The sequence below is a fragment of the Hypomesus transpacificus genome, chromosome 6 (assembly GCF_021917145.1).
Source record: "Hypomesus transpacificus isolate Combined female chromosome 6, fHypTra1, whole genome shotgun sequence".
Lineage (NCBI taxonomy): Eukaryota > Metazoa > Chordata > Actinopteri > Osmeriformes > Osmeridae > Hypomesus > Hypomesus transpacificus.
The window spans coordinates 7,872,557-7,892,854 of record NC_061065.1 but is presented as its reverse complement, the minus strand read 5'-3'; the positions used below and the strand labels follow the sequence as shown (position 1 = coordinate 7,892,854).

At 47.6% G+C, this 20,298-nt stretch overlaps 1 protein-coding gene across 1 annotated transcript in view; it reads left to right on the top strand.

Moving 5' to 3' along the window:
* The window catches only part of LOC124469170 (MAM domain-containing glycosylphosphatidylinositol anchor protein 2-like), a 121,898-nt gene that overhangs the window by 65,796 nt on the left and 35,804 nt on the right, over window positions 1–20,298 (top strand). The window contains exons 7-9 of the mRNA XM_047022285.1: window positions 3,779–3,870; window positions 4,108–4,345; window positions 13,307–13,600. Coding sequence (XP_046878241.1) covers window positions 3,779–3,870; window positions 4,108–4,345; window positions 13,307–13,600 — 624 coding nt within the window. The remainder of the gene's footprint in view (window positions 1–3,778; window positions 3,871–4,107; window positions 4,346–13,306; window positions 13,601–20,298) is intronic.

The window sequence follows — 20,298 nt, the reverse complement described above, 5'->3', positions numbered from 1 at the left end:
GGCTTAACTAGGCAACCAAAAACAGCTTGGAGTTGACGGGTCTGGATACAAGGATATGTGTTTTTGATGTAGTCAGTGTGACCTCTGCATTGTCGCACTGTCTAAAGCTGGCGTAGAATATATATAATAATTACTATTTCAAACTAAAAGACCTATTGTCCCGTTTTTTAATTCTGGGTGAAGCCAGCTGTGCTAGAAAGAACTGTAAGTGCTTTGAGCATACCATTTAAAAGTACAGATCCTATTGCTTATTCACGCCTACCCCTCAAACACAGAAGCACAGAAGTAGACACGCGCACACACACACACACACGGTTGTCCGCAGACCAATGACAGCACCATTCAAGCCGATGAAAGGAAGCCAGCTTCCAAAAGCCATATCATCAATAATTCACCCTGGATGTTTGTGTGAGTTAACTCTGGTTGGGGGGCTGTGGCTCTCAGGAAATCCGAATGCTCTTAAAACGGTGTGGGATTTCTGTACCTGTTCAGACTGTGTGTGTGTGTGTCTACACAGTCTGTCACTACAGGACCGTGCGGGGGTGCTGTACTGTTACCAGCTAACCACCTCCCCTCTCGCGCTCCAGTTGGTCTGGATTGTTCTACCTGATAACGCAGCCAGCCGTTCTGATCCAGTCAGATTCCATTTCCGTGAGCGGGCCTTTTCCTCCGTGTTAAGGCGACCAGAGCACGGACACAACCTCCAGCGCTCTCATAACATATGAATGAGGCTCTGCAAGCGACGGAACAGGAGGCGCATTCCGACTCGCCCGGACGAGAAATGGGAAAGTTCTGTTTCCGAGCGGAGCCCTCGTTAAAGATGCACGGGGTTATGACTACTGCGGTTGTTTGGGGCGGGCGGTGACATCACGGCGTCGTGTCCTCCGCCGGCTTTGACACACACGTCCCCTTTTAGCGGTAGACGTCACACCGGGGCACCGTGCGAACACGAACAGAACTCAGGTACAGCACTCGCACAGATGCTGTCGTCTTCCCGAGAGAACCAATGTCAGCCCACTTCCTCAAACTGCTTTGTTGTGTCTGTCGTCCAACCAGAGAGCCGAGTAGGATGAGTGATGGGAGAGGCTGCAGGACACTTACATTACATTTAGTCATTTAGTCATTTAGCAGACGCTCTTATCCAGAGCGACTTACAGTAAGTACATTCCCCCCGAGGCAAGTAGGGTGAAGTGCCTTGCCCAAGGACACAACGTCATTTGGCACGGCGGGGAATCGATCCAGTAACCTTCTGATTACTAGCCCGACTCCCTCACCGCTCAGCCATCTGACTCTGACTTGTTGAAGCTTTCTGGAGGACGTCTTCTCAGCTTGGGGCATGACAAGCGTGCTGTACTCTACTGTAGGGGGGGGGGGGTTTGGCTGAGTCACTGCTGAGCTGGAGGCTAAGGAATGGAGCATGAAAGACACTGGTACAGTATTCTGTACTGGGAAGTTAAAGTTGGCCTTGAGCCACTGAAACAAGGTCAGATGTTGCTGGGGCTGGGGCTGTGGATGGGACTGGGGCTGAGGCTGGGGCTGGGGCTGTGGATGGGGCTGGGGCTGAGGCTGGAGCTCAGATCGAGGCTGAGGCTGGAGTTAAGGCTGGGCGGCGGGTTGGCTTCAAGCTGGTGGCTGGTTTTGCTGTGTCACATGATGTAAGTGCGTCAGTGCGACTCGTTCAGAGTTGAGGATGTCGACTGTTTTTAGGGGAAAGCTCCGAGTTGAGGCATTGTGACTTCACTCTTCTTTTTTCAAAGCGTTCCCCTCTCAGCTAAACCTTAGATGATCTGACTTGGAGTATCGTATATCTGTATTGTAACTCCTATCGGGGAGAGAAAAGAGATAGTGAGAGAAACAGAAAGGACAGAGAGCTGCCATCTGCAGTTCATGCTCTTTTCTCTCCTTCCTTTCCTGTAGTGAGTTATACTGTACCTGAACGTACAAGGTTATCTCAATGAGACTGACAAAACAGACTGAAAAGGAATGAAAGTGTATCGGATCTTCTCAGACGAGCAGAAACGACAAGACCATTTCTTTTGGACCAAACTTGGACAAGTGTGTGTGGGGTTAACTTGAAGAGTGAAGGCGCAGTAGGTTGTCTGAGTCAAGGTGGAACTGAGGAGACCTTTGACAGAGCAGACTGAGAGTTTCAATAGAGACGCAGGAGTGAACATAGTTGTTTTTGTTTTACAGGCACAGTCCAGTACGATTCATAACATGACGCAGGGAAGGTGGTCTGATAACTGGACTCTGGTGATGTTGCCTTGTCTTGGGTGTAAAGCAAAATCTCACATTAGGACCATGAGATTGTCCTCTTGGTTTAATATGCAAGTTGTGTTTGCTGAGATCGAGGTTCAATCCCCTGAGTAAAGGGAGGTATTAGGATTAGCCTGTGGGAGGTGGGAGAGTACAGCATATAATCCAACGTTTATCTACTGTCACCTGTGACAGCTAACTTACAAACACACACACACACACACATACACTTGGTGTGTGCAAATGTTCTTGATACAAAATCCCATTGCAAACTGTCAAGCTGCTCTGTTGCAGCCAGTCATAAACAGCCCTGTGCACTGCACAGTGTGTTCACTAGTACGTCTGACAAGTGCTCTGATTGAAGGGCATTCATTGTCGAGGTGTTTCCATGACAGCTGCATGCTAAGTAGTTTTAACCGTGTGTTGTGTATGTTGACAGAAAATGGATTCATAGCAAGCGTTTGTGTGATCCTATTAGTGTATAGCTGAGACTTCAGGGATGGAATTGTGGGTTGACAAAAAGCCGGATGTCTGATGAGTAAAGGTCATACAGATGTGTGTTATAGCAAAAAAAAAATTGAGGCATTTACACTGTTTCCATGGCAACACTGGAAGCACTTTAAAAGCATGCGCATTTCCTGCTCCGGAGGGGATCCATAACCCTGCAGATGTGTTATATATGACCGCATGCTAATGATGAGAGGGAGGCTGAAAGCCCTTTTTTATTTAGCAAGGCAGCTCCATTGACGTGGTGCTAACATCGGTCTGACATGTGTCAGAAACAAGATTGCCGACATTGATTTCAAGACATGAAGTCTCTGGCTTCAGTCTGAGACCCCCCCCCCCCCCCCTCCCCCCCCCGCACACCCCCCCACCCCCACCCCCACCCCGCGCTGCTTTGCTCAGCATCGCCAATGTTTTGCACATTCAATTTCCTGTGTTTAAATCTGACATGTGGGTTTTGTTTTCATTTTCCTTGTGCCAAACTGAATATGATAATGTCACCAGGGAATTGCTAGATGAAAAGATTGTGTGGCAGTGTCGGTTCATGCCGGAGAGATGAATTGTACCGTAGGCGAAGGGTTTGGAAACAATACAACATGCATTATAATGAAATCAGACTATCTTGTTTTTTTTGTTGTTGTGTTTTTTCATTCAGATGAGCTGTTATTCGGAAATTGAGTTTTGGAACTAAATTTGGTTAGTAATAGTTAGGTATCTCTCAAACTATGCATTGGTGTGTGTGTATGTGTGTGTGTGTTTGCGCTTGCACGCCTGTGTGTATGTGTGTGTTTGTCAGCAGTGATTGTACAAAACTGAACCTAACAAAAGCATTTGAACCTTATCAGCATACACCACACTGTGTCATCCACAATTTGGAGTTGCTTTCTGAATCAATTTAAAAACATGAAATTGTTTGACCCTCTTCCTGACCTTCCAGCATCTCCGCTACCGGTACCTTTTTTTAGAAGAAGGATATGTGTTTTAACAGGCGGGATAGTCATGGTGAATCTTTCCACAGCTCTGAAGAAGGGGCGTTTCTGGATCACTCCAGACCCGTACCACAATGATGACAACATCCAGATAGGACGAGAGGTCAAAATATCCTGCCAGGTACGCCTCCCATCCTGCATGGCTCCCCGTGATAACATGTTATTGCTGCAGTCTTGTGTGCACTGCGTCACTTACCTCCTAGCTCAGGGAGCTGAAAATCGTTAAGCGGCGCAAACGACGGATCAAGGGTTCGAGTCCCACGAATGCGACTTCGCATGAGAGCATCTACTAAATGAACAAATGTAAATCACACACACACCATTAAAGGGAAAACCTGTCTGTACCGGTGTTGTTCAGGTGGAGGCGACGCCCCCCGAGGAACTGACATTTGGTTGGCTGAAGAATGGGCGGGCCCTGCGTAGCTCTGAGCGAATGGTGATCACCCAGACAGACCCGGACATCTCTCCTGGAACCACCAACCTGGACATCATCGATCTGAAGTTCACAGACTTCGGCACGTACACCTGTGTGGCGGCGCTCAAGGGAGGGGGCATCCCTGAGATCAGCATCGACGTCAACATCTCCTCCACTACTGGTGAGTTTCACACATTGACGCCAACACTGCAAATACACACCTCCCTCAGCACTCCCACAGACACACACACACACACACACACTTACATGTTTTCCAAAAACAAAAGTTAGTTACTCAAGGCTGAGTTAAAGTCCTAAAGGCTAAGTTAAATTATGTACCAATGTTCAGCACAAATTAAAATATAATTGCCTTACAGAATAGGACTTCAGTTCCAACTTCACCCACGTACAGTGCAAAGTGATGAAACATTGCTGCTTGACACACTAAGCTACACACGTCACACAAACACTACAGCTGTTCCTCCGTCTGTCTGTAAGCCAGGCGAACTTTACTACCGTTGCATCTACGAAACTAATGTAACACTGAATATCCATCCTCTCCCTTCATCTGATTGGCTGTTACTACCATTATTCAGACTAACATGACATACATTCAACATACAGCATGTCAATCAGATGACTGACTCGCAGCATAGGTTCCAGGGAGGGAAGTCTGGCTGTTTCGAATAGATGGACGACATTAGCATGCAGTGACAGTGAGAGTGCATATTGACTAGGGCAGGCCTTCACTGCACTCTGTTAAAAACAAAAACAGGCAGGTGTCGAAAACAGGAGAAAGAGTTTAACCATTTGAGACTGCTGGATTCGAGAGATCACGACCGTGCATCTTTGGTCCCGGTATGTGGTGTACATCCAGTTTTGAGTGGTAGTCTTCACAGGTTAGCACGATGGTGGTGATGGAAGGGTTCAGAGCTCCCAGACGTGAGGGCAAAGATGGATCAGTAATCAACAGGAAGGGGGTCAATCAGTGACCTAGTCCAGAGTCCCCGTCCATTACCTCATAACAGGACGCCGTCGTCAAGGATACCGCCCGATCGATCCCTTCCCATCAACACGCTCTGATTAGGAGTGTCCACTTTGTAATTCTGATGACGTTCCTGCTACCTTGGGTTGGAGCTCTGAGGATCGTCCAGGAGATGGGTTCCCCCTCTCGGAGACCCTGCCGCTTTGTCACCAGGAAATGAGGATGGGAATGCTCGCGTGTGTAAGTGTACGTTTCAGTCGGGCCGCATGTCTGAGGATTCAGCTCAGTTCAGACATTCGGTAGCGCTCGTCTCGGGTTGCATAGGCGTGTGATCGTCAAACTCAAACACCGTATGCGAGCCCCTTGCTCTTTACACCCCCTCGGTGACAACACACACACACCTTCACACACACACACACCTTCACACACACACCTTCACACACACACACACCTTCCTGCCACTCACAGTAGCAACATGAAAGCCTGTTGTCGACCTTCGTGCATAATTAGCGCTAGATAATCCTTTGATAATCCCCCATGCTATAAAACAGTGGGATCAATGCTACCTGCTGTGTTGGTTTCCTCATTATCTTTTAAGTAGTGCAGCCTTTCTCTCTGAGTGTCTTGGTGAGGCCAGCCCATGCACAAACACACGTTCTTTAAAGTACTAGAAAACAGAACAAGACAGCTGTCTTTGGGATTATCATATAACTTGAAAGGGCTTGAATTGCTGAAATGTTATTTAAGGGCATTGCCTTTGCCATGTTGTGGGCTGTGGTTGTTTTCAAAGGGTTTCAGGATCAGAAACAGATGCTGTTGGAATCACTTTAAAGCTAACAGATCTCAACAGTTTTGAAGGAAGTTACGGTTGAGACCTATCTTGGTGTTTTACACGTCTGGAAAACAGGCCTGTTGGCTCCTACCGGGTGTGCGTCATTGCTTTCATTCAAATGACTTTTGGGACCCGAGTGACGCACTGTAGGTAGCCAAGGGGTTGGGCTGTGTGCAGAGGGGGCTCTGCCTGGATCTCCCCCCCCCCCCCCCCTACGGTGTGTTTTGGGGTAACTAAGGGAAGACTTTGTTACCCTCCTGCTGGCCTCTTGAAGCGGGGGAGCGCAGCAGCAATTAGAAGTCTTAATAAACGCATTTAGAGGCGGTTACACTGCAGGGCTGCCAGGAGTTCATGCTGGCAAAGTGTTTGAAAGAGATTGAGCCTAAAGAATCTCCAGCCTCAGCTCTCTCGGACCTCCGAATGCATAGCTGCTCAAAGTTTCAGTCCTCAGTGCTCCACCAAACTGGCCGTATTTTCCTTGCCATGGATCCCCAGACAGAGCTGTCTGCGTTTCCCGCCTCTCCCCAGCCCCGGGTCAACCCTCTGCAGTAGCTGAAACATCAAACCAACCCCTGTCTTGTTTCCAAAGCTCACAGACCCTCACTGAATGAAAATATTCGTTGTCTGTCTGCTTTCTTTTAAACAGATTTCATTATATCTTCCCACAAAATAGTGCTAATATTTACAATCAGCACAGACTCATTAACAGCCCAGTTCTGTTCTCTTTTGGGTACTCTGAGATTCCAAGGCTAATGCTTTATTCATGAGTACTATCCAAAACCCAGCCGAGATCTCTCTATCTGATTCCACCGGGAGAAAAGAACCATATTACAGTACGCCGGAGTATCAGAACAGGCGCCTCCAATTTTATAAGTTGGAGTAAAACATAATCCATCTTCATTTTGGGGTTTTTCCTTTAAATTAAGATATAAAAGAGGGAGGGAGGGAGGCTTGAATCCCAGACACGGTGAGATTTATCCTCTCATTAGCCAATCGGTTAAACGTGTGTGATGAGAAACTGGATACACACAAGATGAGGATGAGGAGGAACCTGCTCAGAGTCAGGTTTCTGTTTATGCGTGTCTTGACGGTGCTTTGACTCCTAACACTTAATGAGGTCTAGATTCAAATGAGAGAATCGTCTTAAAATGAGACTGGTGAACATCCAAACATGATTAGGGAGAGATTTATGACGGAAGCTGGTTAATGTAAGCCTAAGGGACAGACTTCCAGTCAGTCTCCAGTGAAGCAAAAGTCAACAGCACGACATGTATATCAGTATACACGGACCACACAGTACCAGCAGGCAACCCTACAATTATTCATCTGTTCATTCTCGTGTCCAGTTAGACTGCTAAGCCCTGTAACTGATCATGTGTTTCAGGACTGGAAGTGTCCCCTCTCTCTCTCTCTCTCTCTTTTCTCTCTCTCTCTCTCTCTCTCTCTCTCTCTCTCTCTCTCTCTCTCTCTCTCAGGATTGAGCAACGAGTCCTTCCATGGATGACTATCTCTCAATCAGTAACCAACCTACTTCGGCAACATCGTAGCACAAGGCTTCTTCCCACCCAAATGAATTACTTTGCTTATTAAATTAGGCAAATCAATTAACTGCTCGGTTGATTAGGAAAAGCACAGAGCTGGATTAACAAACAGCAGGTAGGGCCACTGGCCACACAGATACAAGGGTGGAGACTACTTGTAATTGGTTTAAGATGAATTTGTGCTACCTTTTTTAGACCTTCAGTCTCTCAGCCCACCCTCTCTCTCCATCTCTCCTTTCTCCCTAGTCTCTCTCTCTCCTCTTTCTCTCTCTCTCTCTCTCTCTCTCTCTCTCTCTCTCTCTCTCCTCTCTCTCTCTCTCTCTCTCTCTCTCTCTCTCTCTCTCTCTCTCTCTCTCTCTCTCTCTCTCTCTCTCTCTCTGTGTCTATTAACTTTTCCTCCCTCCCTCCCTCCTGTGCACAGTTTAATCATCCAGTTATCTGTGCGTAGACGAACCTGAATGTCACTGATTCTAACTGGAGTGACAGTCATATCTGGGGCTGTTGTTGTAGAATGTCATGGCTGCCGGCTGTTGTCTGTGCTGATCTGCTGTTGGAGTGTCAGGCTGTCTGACCACGGTGGAGGGGCTTCTGGGTGTCATGTCTTATACACATGGGGGGGAAAGGGAGGCTTTGGCTGTTGCTGATTATTTCTGTTGTGGTATGTACTGTAATGGATGGTGGTGTGTGTGTGTGTGTGTGATGGTGGTGTGTGTGTGTGTGTGTGATGGTGTGTGTGTGTGTGTGTGTGATGGTGGTGTGTGTGTGTGTGTGTGATGGTGTGTGTGTGTGTGTGTGTGTGTGTGTGTGTGTGTGTGTGTGTGTGTGTGTGATGGTGGTGTGTGTGTGTGTGTGTGTGTGTGTGTGTGTGTGTGTGTGATGGTGGTGTGTGTGTGTGTGTGTGTGTGTGTGTGTGTGTGTGATGGTGGTGTGTGTGTGTGTGTGTGTGTGATGGTGATGTGTGTGTGTGTGTGTGTGTGTGTGATGGTGGTGTGTGTGTGTGTGTGTGTGTGATGGTGTGTGTGTGTGTGATGGTGTGTGTGTGTGTGTGTGATGGGGATCTCCAGCAGGGCTGATCACATCACATGGACAGAGGCACTGCACTGAAATACGACACATTTACTGTAACCAATGATGACTATTCAATGATAGAGTGCTGCTGTAGTTGTTTGTATCGGTACAGTTCATAGGCTACAATTTGAAACACAAGACACGAACAGAGCTTATACTGAGTTTGGTACACACACACACACACACACACAGACACACACACAGACACACAGACACACACACACACAGCTTGACCATCTGACAGAAACATACTCTCCTAATGGTATCCTTTAGGGCAGCCCCCAGAAGGGCTGCAGTCTTCTGGTGATATTAGCCTCCCTTGGTGCTGTGGCACTGCAGTCCATCAGAACACTAAGCCTTTCAGAGCCCTCCCAGGACAACCTTCATCTGTCGCAGTAGGTCCACAAACACTCACACACACACACACATACACACACTTAAAGCACACCCATATACACACCAAAAAACAAGCACACACTGACACACACACACACACACAAACCCATCCACCGTAGGGAGCACCACAGACTGTCCCCACTGGCAAGAAGCTCATAGGAGCAGGGGCCTGTCACAGCTAGACCAACTCACCAGCCTAAAGCCATACACGCACACACACACTCGCTGCCAGAGTGGTAGTGGCACTGTGTTGCCATGGTGACGGGCAGTGATGTAACATCACTCAATCAGAGGCCCAGCAGAATTGTTGTTTAATTCAAAGATGACCATGCTTGCTGTGGCCCCTGTTATGTATAAAAATCCTAAGTGCCAGACATTGCAGTCTGCCCACTGTGCCAGGGGTTAGTTGCAGTGGTGATGGTTACTACTGAAAGGCTCCAGCAATCAGGCTCCAGACAAGGGGAAGCATCCCAGCTGAGACCCTGGAAACAGGCTGCCGTGCTGGGGCAGCCTGTTTCCAGAACCCCCCTTTCAGAGGGGTTCGGCCCTGCCAGGCTTGGTGGGACCCATACCATACATGTCCTTTGTCTCCCTCCCTCCTTCCCTCCCTCCCTCCCTCCCTCCCTCCCTCCCTACCTCCCTACCTCCCTCCCTCTCTCCTCTACCACCTCCTTCCCATTCCCCTCTCCTTCCCTCTCATTCCCTCCCTCCTACAGACACACAAACATGTCCTCTCTCTATCTCTCTCTCCCCTCTCTCTCTCCTACAGACAGGCATGTGTTCTCTCTCTTTCTGCCTCTCTCTTCCTCTCACTACCTCTTTCCCCCCCTCTATCTCTCCCCCTCTCTCTCTTTCCCTCTCAACTGCTGGCCAACATCAACACCCAAACCACCAGCTTCAAGAATCCCGATGAGTCGCAGATGCCAGATCACAGTGCTGAGCGGTGGACGCCCACTGTAAAGTAGAGATAGCGTGTGTGCGCTGTGCTAATGCCCGGATCTCCTTTAACACACAGTTTGTTCCTACTCTGTGTTTTACCACGTGGGAGTCTACTTCTTGTGTGTGTATTATTTGTGCGCGTGCGTGTTTGTGTTTATCTGTGTGCGTGCCTGCCTGTGCGTGTGTGTGTGTGTGTGTGTTTGTGTATGTGTATGGATGTACGGTGTGTTTGTTCCTTAGCTAACAATTGCAGCAGATGCAATGGCTGTCATTATGGGTAGAGGGGGCCTTCCAAAACCAAGGCCTGACAGTTGTAATTGGCTCCCTGGTCTGGACCACAGAGAGGATATGTGTAATGATGGCTACAGTGACTATGCCTCACGTCCACTCTCTAATGGCCTTGTTGGAGCCCACCAACCCACCTGCCTGTCTGCTTACCTACAGCCTTTTGTCTTGGGATTCAAAAAGTGGGGCAATATGCTTTGATCGCAGGAAGTTTAGTCTTTTGAGGTTTAACACAGACTGGATGTAACTGTTAAAGGGAGAGAGCGGTCATTTTGCTGGTTTCATTTTAACTAAGGTTTTGGCTATTTTTAAAGTTATTTTTTTCTGTAGGTTTTGCCTTGCTGCAAGGCATAGTTAGCAGAGGACCGCTTGGGTCTTTAGTCTTTCCGTTGATGAGCTATTATTGTTGACTTGCAACCTCCGGCTGTCTGCCTTCAGGTTCCTGGAGACAGAGAGTCTAGAGACTTCTCATCCTATACGTGTTCAGTTAGAATAAATCTCAGATTATCTGATGATTTACTATGGAAGCAAATCAGTGACATCATGTTTTGAATTTTAAAAGGAATTGAATACTTAATTGTTTGTTTTGGAATTCACCTCTTTAAAATTGAAACGATTCAAGGTTCAGAAATTCATGTTGCTGAATTTCAGCTGGGATTGCCCCACTTGGTGAAATTCTGATCCCAAAAATTGGATCCAAACAAATCGGAGCAGGAAAATGTGTAGCTAAGTTTTTCTCCTCTAATATTTCCAGCTCAGACTTCCCCTGAATTTTTTGGGATCAGATTTTTTGGGGCATTTTTTGGATAGTCCCCCAAAAAAATGGGTTAGAATTTTTCGGATCAAATTTTTCTGGCTAGTTTTTTTTTATTAAAATGAATTTATCAATTCATTTTAAAGAGTTGAATTCAAAACCTACAAATTTGGTGGTGTTTACATTTCAATATTAAGTATTCAATGCGTTTTAAAATTCAAAACATGTCACTGATTTGCTTCCATAATTAGCATCCTTTCTGAATGACCTAACAGACTCTCACCCACTAGCTAATAGCAGCAGTGAAGGACCTCTTCATTGTCCCTCTCTTAAATAGACTCAATAGGGATAGCTTACCTAAGTACATCACAGAGATGGGAAATGCTCTGAACAAAATGTGTTGTGTTTGGTGACAAACAGAAGAGAGAAGGACGACTGTTGACGTGTGTTGCGTGAGGCTAATATTTGGCCTGTTTTACCGGTGGATGGTACATCAATGATTCATATCTAATTTCTAATCACTTCCTCTTCACAGAGCTGAATACATTTTCCATACATGAAAAGACGATCAATCAGGACAAGCATTCAGGAGTGAATATATTAGTGTACTTCTGTTAGTGAGGAAGTGGTGAAAATGTTACTAGCTAGTGAGGAACTGGTGAACATGTTAGTTTACTACACTGGTACTGTACACTAGGAAGGATTCAGACAGAATACCAACACAAGTAGAGAGAACTGGGTCTGATGGAGTTGGGGTTTAGTGTTTCTAGGTTATTGCTCGTGATTTCATCATCACAAAAGTTTACTGTATGAGTTAAATGCGGCATGCGATGATTGGCCAAAGTTCAGCTGAAACGCTGTCATTTTATTATGAAAAGAGTTGGTCCTGTTTGGTAGGTGTTGGCTGTATGCAGTGCTGTTTCCATCTGAGCTCTGCCTTTGGTTTTGAAGTTTGTTCATGGACACACAGACACCCACACACACAGCCTGTATTTTGAGGTCAGGCTGCTAATTAAACACATTTGTGTGCCCAGCTCGCCACATTAGGAATCACATTGTTGGTTCTTGTTACAACCTGCCGCTTTCCACTTACTTTTATATCGTGCACGCACACACACACAGATCAACTCACACATACACTTTGAAGCGTACACACTAGCTCACACACTCACACTCACACACACACACACGATAAATGGAAAACAAATATATCCTTTAACTCTGCACTTTTTTCATTATTCAACATACACTTTCTGCTGGCCTTGCAAAAGTGCCTCGAACCATTTATACTGTGGAGCGGCAACTTTGTTTAGTGCTCCAGGGAAAAGCTATCCATCCTACGCCCCAATGGAGATGACCAGTTCTTCTCAGCATTTTAATTGTAAGTCTGGCCTAGCCGTTCTTGACGTCTGTTTTTAAATAGATGAATAGATGTGTTGATTTCTGTTATCGGAGACTCAGGAGCAGAGAAGGCAACAGAGCTGAGGACAGCTAGGTGGAGAAGTGAGGAGAGAAAGAAGTCAGAAGTCAGGGAGTCAGATGGCTGAGCGGTGAGGTAGTCGGGATGGTAATCAGAAGGTTGCCGGATCGATTCCCCGCTCGGTCAAATGACGTTGTGTCCTTGGGCAAGGCACTTCACCCTACTTGCCTCGGGGGGAATGTCCCTGTACTTACTGTAAGTCGCTCTGGATAAGAGCGTCTGCTAAATGTGTAAATGTAAGAAGAGGCTGAGAGAGTCGATCACTGGGCCTGCACATCCAGTGTTGTTGAAGGGTCACATTAGCTGTGTTAATGATGATGGTGATGATGATGAGGACAGGACAGTCACAAGGGTGATGGTGATGAAGATTACGAGGAGGAGGATGACAGACTTTTTGAGCAATGCAGTAAGGAATGGCTTTCTGTTTCTTTTTCTTTTTTTACTCTGTTACTCTGCACTGAGACTGAAAATAGCTCCAGCTGATTTGAAAGGATTGAAAGGATTCACGTCATCGATTGGTTCCTATGACCTCTGCTTTGTGTCAGACCTCCATAGCATCCTCCATCGCTTGCCTCCATATAACCTTGTTGCTGCGGAACAACTTGATGGTAAGGTAAACATCCAGAACCACAGGCAGGCTGCCAACCATCTCTCCAAGAGTCTGCATGCTCTCTCTCTCTCCACACTATGTGTCTGACTAATCAACAACAACAACAAAATACACGCATCCATCGCAACATGGACGCTCATTCGCTTCGCCACCCTCCACCCCCCATCCCCCCGCTCGACCCCTCCCTCTTACCCCGCCAGCCAACTTTCTAGAGCCCCATATCAGTCCCTCCTCTGTTTTTCTCTTTCTTAGTTCCCCCCAACCTGACAGTCCCCCGGGGCAAGTCGCCCTTGGTGACCCGGGAAGGGGACACAGTGGAGCTGGAGTGCCTTGTTTCAGGGAAGCCCAAGCCCATCATCCTGTGGTCTCGGGCCGACAAGGAGGTGCCCATGGCGGACGGCAGCATGCAGTCGGAGAGCTACGACGGCGTGCTGCGGATCGTCAACGTGTCGCGGGAGATGAGCGGCTCCTACCGCTGCCAGACCAGCCAGTACAACGGCTTCAACGTCAAGCCCAGGGAGGCGGTGGTGGAGCTCATCGTGCAGTGTGAGTACAGAATGTGGTGTGTGTGTGTGTGTGTGGGGTTGTGTGTGTGTGGTTGTGCATGTTTGGTTGTGTGCGTATGTGTCTGTGTGGTTGTGTGTGTGCGTGGTTGTGTATGTGCCTGTGTGGTTGTGTGTGTATGTGCGTGTGTGTGTATGTGTGCGTGTGTTTGTGTTTTATGTTGTACTTGAATAGTGCACTTTGAGAATAGAATGTGTGTGTTATTGTTTGTGCCATTTAAATAGTACAATGTGAGTATAGAATGTGTATGTGTGTACATGTGTGTTATTATTTGAATAACATATATAGTATAGAATGTCGGGGTGCATGTAAGGAGCATTGTTTGTGTGTGTGTGAGTGCACGTATGTTATTTTGCGTTTATAAATAGTACAGTCTATAGAATGTTGTGTGTGTGTGTGTGTGTGTGTGTGTGTGTGCGTGCGTACGTGCGTGCATGCATGCCTACAAACCGAATACGTTTGGCATTTCCCTCTCAGAAGACGGGACTGTGTGAGCTGGCTTGCTCTATGTAGCAGAGCATGTGAGGGTAAGAGATTATCAGGCTACTGCACACCTCCAGTGGATCCCTCCCTATCTTTCTCCCTCCACACCCATCCAGCTTTCCTTTCAAGGGGAGAGTTTCGAATGAGCTCCATCCCCTGTCGGCTCTGTCAGGTCTGGGGGACACTCAGGACATGTCGGTCCCCCCCTCACCTGGAGCCCTGGGAGAGGGGAAGACAGCTGAGTGATAGCTAAGCTAGCAGAGGCACAAAATGACATGCTAGCCAACCCCAGTGATTGGGGCTTGTGTGCGGGGCGGGGAGGGTGGAGGGTGACGGGGGGTGAGTGGTCCATTTCGGGATCCCACCGTCAGCCTTTCCCATTCAAACACCACCCTGCTCCTTAGGATGTGACATTCAGAGACAGCTTAGCGACTAATAAGCAGATGTTGATGTATTGAACCAGTATTCATTTTCTATGCATTTATGTCGGGTTTGAATAGAATATTTAAATCAAAGAGGGCAAATCAAAGTGATGTCACTCATTCCAGGAATGGAGTTATTTTTGGGAGAAAATACTCAGAAAAGAGAATGAGAGAAATTAAAGCGATCCGTGCATGGCACCCTCTGAATACATGCTGTTCTCTGGCAAGTGATTATAGGAAATTGGAAACTTAGTCAGTGAAGAGTTGGATTTGTTCTCCATTAATTCAGATGGGTCCTTTGTCATCAGCGCTTTTAAGTTTTCTACGGCTCAAGAACCATTGTTATGTTTTTAAGCAGCCCAGTTAATTAGTTAGCTGAGCTGCATATTTCTGCAGAACAACTCACAGATCTATTCCCTAATCCAAAACTATCCCAACTGATTACTGATCACTGGGACTGTGTATCGTATTTTTTCACAGTGAAATATAGTCCTCTTCCTCCCTCCCTGATGCCTGTTAGGTGCCCTGGGTGAGCAGAGATTCACTATGTTAAGGCCATCTGAACCACAAGGAAATGAAAAAGATAATATGAGGGAAATATTTGTCTCTTTTGTGCTCTGTAGCTGTCTTCAGCAATGCCGTCACGTCTGGACCAAGCTATTAAAGACTCTATGCTCTGTGAGGACGATTAAGGCAGTTCTGATGTGCACGGAACACTAACTGTGCTGAATTCCCCCAAAATTGATTGTGATTATGCAACAATGACAGCTCACAGCCAATGTTGGGGGATTTTCCGTGCTCCAGCGCAGACATAAAACAGTAAACAAAGGAATTATTCCTGCAAAGCTGATAATTCTGATTAAAATAATACCGAGCAGCGATTAGGGTGTTGCGTAGCAGAGGATGGCACCGGTGAACAAGGGTTGATGTGTCATCAGAATCACTTTGATGCCAGCTTGGTACAGCATCAGCTCTAGTCCTGTACTCTAGTGAATGCACATTCAAAGAGAACTGTATTGATGATACAGGAGTTCACCCCCCCCCCCCCCTCTCCTGTTCAGAGGTAAAGATAAATGGATACTCTTTCTCTTCCTCCCCCCCCCCCACCCCCACCCAATAGTGCATTAGTGTTCCACCAGCAGCAATAGGTCACAATGATCCAGTTTGCTATTGGAAAGCATCAGGAACACTCTCATTCCACATACCATTTGTCTGAGGGCTGCACAATTAGATCTGGAAAAAAGGCAAACAAGATAACAAGCAAACTCTAACTCAAAGGCTGTCCAGAAGCTTTTTAGCAACCTTCTACAATCAATCGTATTACTGAAAATATCTGTCGGGCTTGCCAGCCTACACGGATGCCACCATACTGCTGCCTTCATCAGAAAATATGCAGATGAAACGAAGATGAAACGCTTGAAGGAGATAGACCCATAATACCAAAATTGTGTGTTTTGTTTCTTGAAGAAGATGAGGAAATGAAAATGTCCTCTAGCTTTGATGTTAAATAGCTATCCTCCTCAGACACTACAAACTAATAACGGCATACACTACATAAAAGGTTTTTTTCAAAATAAAATGCTCAGAACTATTTCCGAAGCAATTTGTACGGATAAAACTCACCATGAAACACAAACATTCACGATGTATGAAATGTAGTACATTTTAACATTTTTTTTCCGGATTCATAATCACACTCTCTGCAGTAGTAAGACACCGTATATACCACCAGTATAAAAGACAGGCAACACTGCAGGCATATCTTAGTGTGGTGCTCAAGAGGCTACAGGTGTCTTTATAATGATGCTCCAGTTACATCCAGGATTTAAATAACGATGTTCTTGGGAGAAAAAACTTTATTACTAATAGTGTATCTGAACCAGACCCCCCCCCCCCCCCCCCACCTTAAATGAATAGAGAACATGATTTACGCCCCCCTGTTTTACTGCTGACCCCAATATGGAATAATAATAATAAATTGTATTGCACTGTATATTTAAAGAAATCTCTGAGTGTTACAAAGCATATAGTAATAGCAATTAAAAATAATCTAAATTTAATAATATTTTTTTATTTTAAACAAGGTCAATAAATAATTAAAAGCAAAACCTATAAACACATTTAGTGAAAAGCTTTTTTTTTTTTGATATGCTTTGGTCGGCTTCCATCACATTTTGTACCCTGTCCTGTCACCATGGAGACAGAGCAAGGCCAGCTGTGAGGTGTGATGGTTGTAAGTAACGCTGAGAGAGGCCACACAGGCAGCTGGAAGAGGAGGCCAGGCCATACAGAAGGAACCGATAAGGACCTTTCAATCTATTCTTTAAAAAGAAAACTGTCAAAGCCACCAGTCTTGTTGTCTCTTGTGATTTTTTTTTTAGTGGTCTGGTGTCACTCACCAGCGTTCTACTCCTAGATGCAGGGTGCATAACAGAATGAATGGAGGTTTAAAATGTGCACCCCTGATAAATCAATCATTCTGACACTCGCTATTCATCTCGTAGTGCGTTAACTTGATAGCTGGCATTAAAACTCACTTTGCTTTCCAGTGAAACAGAAACAGCTAGTTGGGCAGCTACTTTATGACTACATCTCAGAGGAAATTCTCCTTTATAAAAAGGATATCATTACGTAACGCTTGGCCAGAGTTCAGGATATGTGCATCCCACTAGCTGGTGGATGGAACCCTGGCGAAGGTCCTCTCTCGTTCAGCACCTCTTGTTCTCATCCTGTCTTCCTGCCATTGTTCACCTGTCTCCCTCGTCCACTTCTGTCTCTCTCCTCCACCCCTCCTTCATATCTCCTCCACCCCTCCTTCATATCTCCTCCACCCCTCCTTCATCTCTCCTCCACCCCTCCTTCATCTTTCCTACACCCCTCCTTCATCTTTATCTCCACCCCTCCTTCATCTTTCCTCCACCCCTCCTTCATCTCTCTTCCCCCCCCCTTCATCTCTCCTCCACCCCTCCTTCATCTTTATCTCCACCCCTCCTTCATCTCTCCTCCACCCCTCCTTCATCTCTCCACCACCCCTCCTTCATCTCTCCTCCATCCCTCCTTCATCTCTCCTCCACCCTTCCTTCATCTTTATCTCCACCCCTCCTTCATCTCTCCTCCACCCCTCCTTCATATCTCCTCCACCCCTCCTTCATCTCTCCTCCACCCCTCCTTCATCTCTCCTCCACCCCTCCTTCATCTTTATCTCCACCCCTCCTTCATCTCTCCTCCACCCTTCCTTCATCTTTATCTCCACCCCTCCTTCATCTCTCCTCCACCCCTCCTTCATCTCTCCTCCACCCCTCCTTCATCTCTCCTCCACCCCTCCTTCATCTCTCCTCCACCCTTCCTTCATCTTTATCTCCACCCCTCCTTCATCTCTCCTCCACCCCTCCTTCATCTCTCCTCCACCCTTCCTTCATCTCTCCTCCACCCTTCCTTCATCTTTATCTCCACCCCTCCTTCATCTTTATCTCCACCCCTCCTTCATCTCTCCTCCACCCCTCCTTCATCTCTCCTCCACCCCTCCTTCATCTCTCTTCCCCCCCCCTTCATCTCTCCACCCCTCCTTCATCTTTATCTCCACCCCTCCTTCATCTTTCCTCCACCCCTCCTTCATCTCTCTTCCCCCCCCCTTCATCTCTCCTCCACCCCTCCTTCATCTTTATCTCCACCCCTCCTTCATCTTTCCTCCACCCCTCCTTCATCTCTCTTCCCCCCCCTTTCATCTCTCCTCCACCCCTCCTTCATCTCTCCTCCGCCCTTCCTTCATCTCTCCTCCACCCTTCCTTCATCTTTATCTCCACCCCTCCTTCATCTCTCCTCCACCCCTCCTTCATCTTTCCTCCACCCCTCCTTCATCTCTCTTCCCCCCCCCTTCATCTCTCCTCCACCCCTCCTTCATCTTTATCTCCACCCCTCCTTCATCTCTCCTCCACCCTTCCTTCATCTCTCCTCCACCCTTCCTTCATCTTTATCTCCACCCCTCCTTCATCTTTATCTCCACCCCTCCTTCATCTCTCCTCCACCCCTCCTTCATCTCTCCTCCACCCCTCCTTCATCTCTCCTCCACCCCTCCTTCATCTCTCCTCCACCCTTCCTTCATCTTTATCTCCACCCCTCCTTCATCTCTCCTCCACCCCTCCTTCATCTCTCCTCCACCCCTCCTTCATCTCTCCTCCACCCTTCCTTCATCTCTCCTCCACCCCTCCTTCATCTCTCCTCCACCCCTCCTTCATCTCTCCTCCACCCTTCCTTCATCTCTCCTCCACCCCTCCTTCATCTTTATCTCCACCCCTCCTTCATCTCTCCTCCACCCTTCCTTCATCTTTATCTCCACCCCTCCTTCATCTCTCCTCCACCCCTCCTTCATCTCTCCTCCACACCTCCTTCATCTCTCCTCCACCCCTCCTTCATCTCTCCTCCACCCTTCCTTCATCTTTATCTCCACCCCTCCTTCATCTCTCCTCCACCCCTCCTTCATCTCTCCTCCACCCTTCCTTCATCTCTCCTCCACCCCTCCTTCATCTTTATCTCCACCCCTCCTTCATCTCTCCTCCACCCTTCCTTCATCTTTATCTCCACCCCTCCTTCATCTCTCCTCCACCCCTCCTTCATCTCTCCTCCACCCCTCCTTCATCTCTCCTCCACCCCTCCTTCATCTCTCCTCCACCCTTCCTTCATCTTTATCTCCACCCCTCCTTCATCTCTCCTCCACCCCTCCTTCATCTCTCCTCCACCCTTCCTTCATCTCTCCTCCACCCCTCCTTCATCTTTATCTCCACCCCTCCTTCATCTCTCCTCCACCCCTCCTTCATCTCTCCTCCACCCTTCCTTCATCTTTATCTCCACGCCTCCTTCATCTTTATCTCCACCCTTCCTTCATCTCTCCTCCACCCTTCCTTCATCTCTCCTCCACCCCTCCTTCATCTCTCCTCCACCCTTCCTTCATCTCTCCTCCACCCTTCCTTCATCTTTATCTCCACGCCGCTCGCTGGCCTGTTTCCCGCCGTGTGGGTTCTAGCTAAACCCTTCTGAGATGCCTCTTCCTCGTCTGCATCTCCAGGCCACAGCGTGAGCCAGACGCCTTTGGTGGCGAGCCATGCGCAAACCCGCATTTAGTAACTCGATCAAGGGGCCGAGGTACAGTCCTCTGAAGCAAAGAGCATTAGAGGCGTGAAGGAACCGCTCTGGCGAGTCAACAGCTTTGATATGTAAAAACCTGCATCTGTCTGCCGGCTGGGGCCAAGCTGGGAGGGGGGATCTGGAGACGTCTGCTCGGGAAAATCATTCCTTCTAATAGAAACACAGAAGGCCAAATCCCCAGCTGTGAAGCCCTGATGTTGTTAGTAAAACTGGCTCCAAGTGGCCCTGAGTGGAATGGGAGGGGAAGGAGGAGTGGAAGGAAGTGAGGAAGGAAGGAAGGAAGGAAGGAAGGAAGGAAGGAAGGAAGGAAGGAAGGAAGGAAGGAAGGAAGGAAGGAGGGATGGAGACTTGTCCCCAGTAGGACTTCCGTGCGTCCGTCTGTCAGGATTAGACCCATCTGGGGTGGGTGTCCCGCTGGCTGCTTGGACGTGCTCTGCCCAGGGAGCTGCAGCCTCTCCAGGGGCTCCGCGTGGCGCCTCTCTCCCAGACACGCCTCTCTCCCAGACACGCCTGCTCGCTGCGAGCCACAGCTAACTGACACACATCAAACAGACGCGCCAGATAAAGAGCTGTTGTGTGGGAGAAAAAGAGTAAGTAATGGATGGAATTATATGATTATTGGTTTTAATTAAT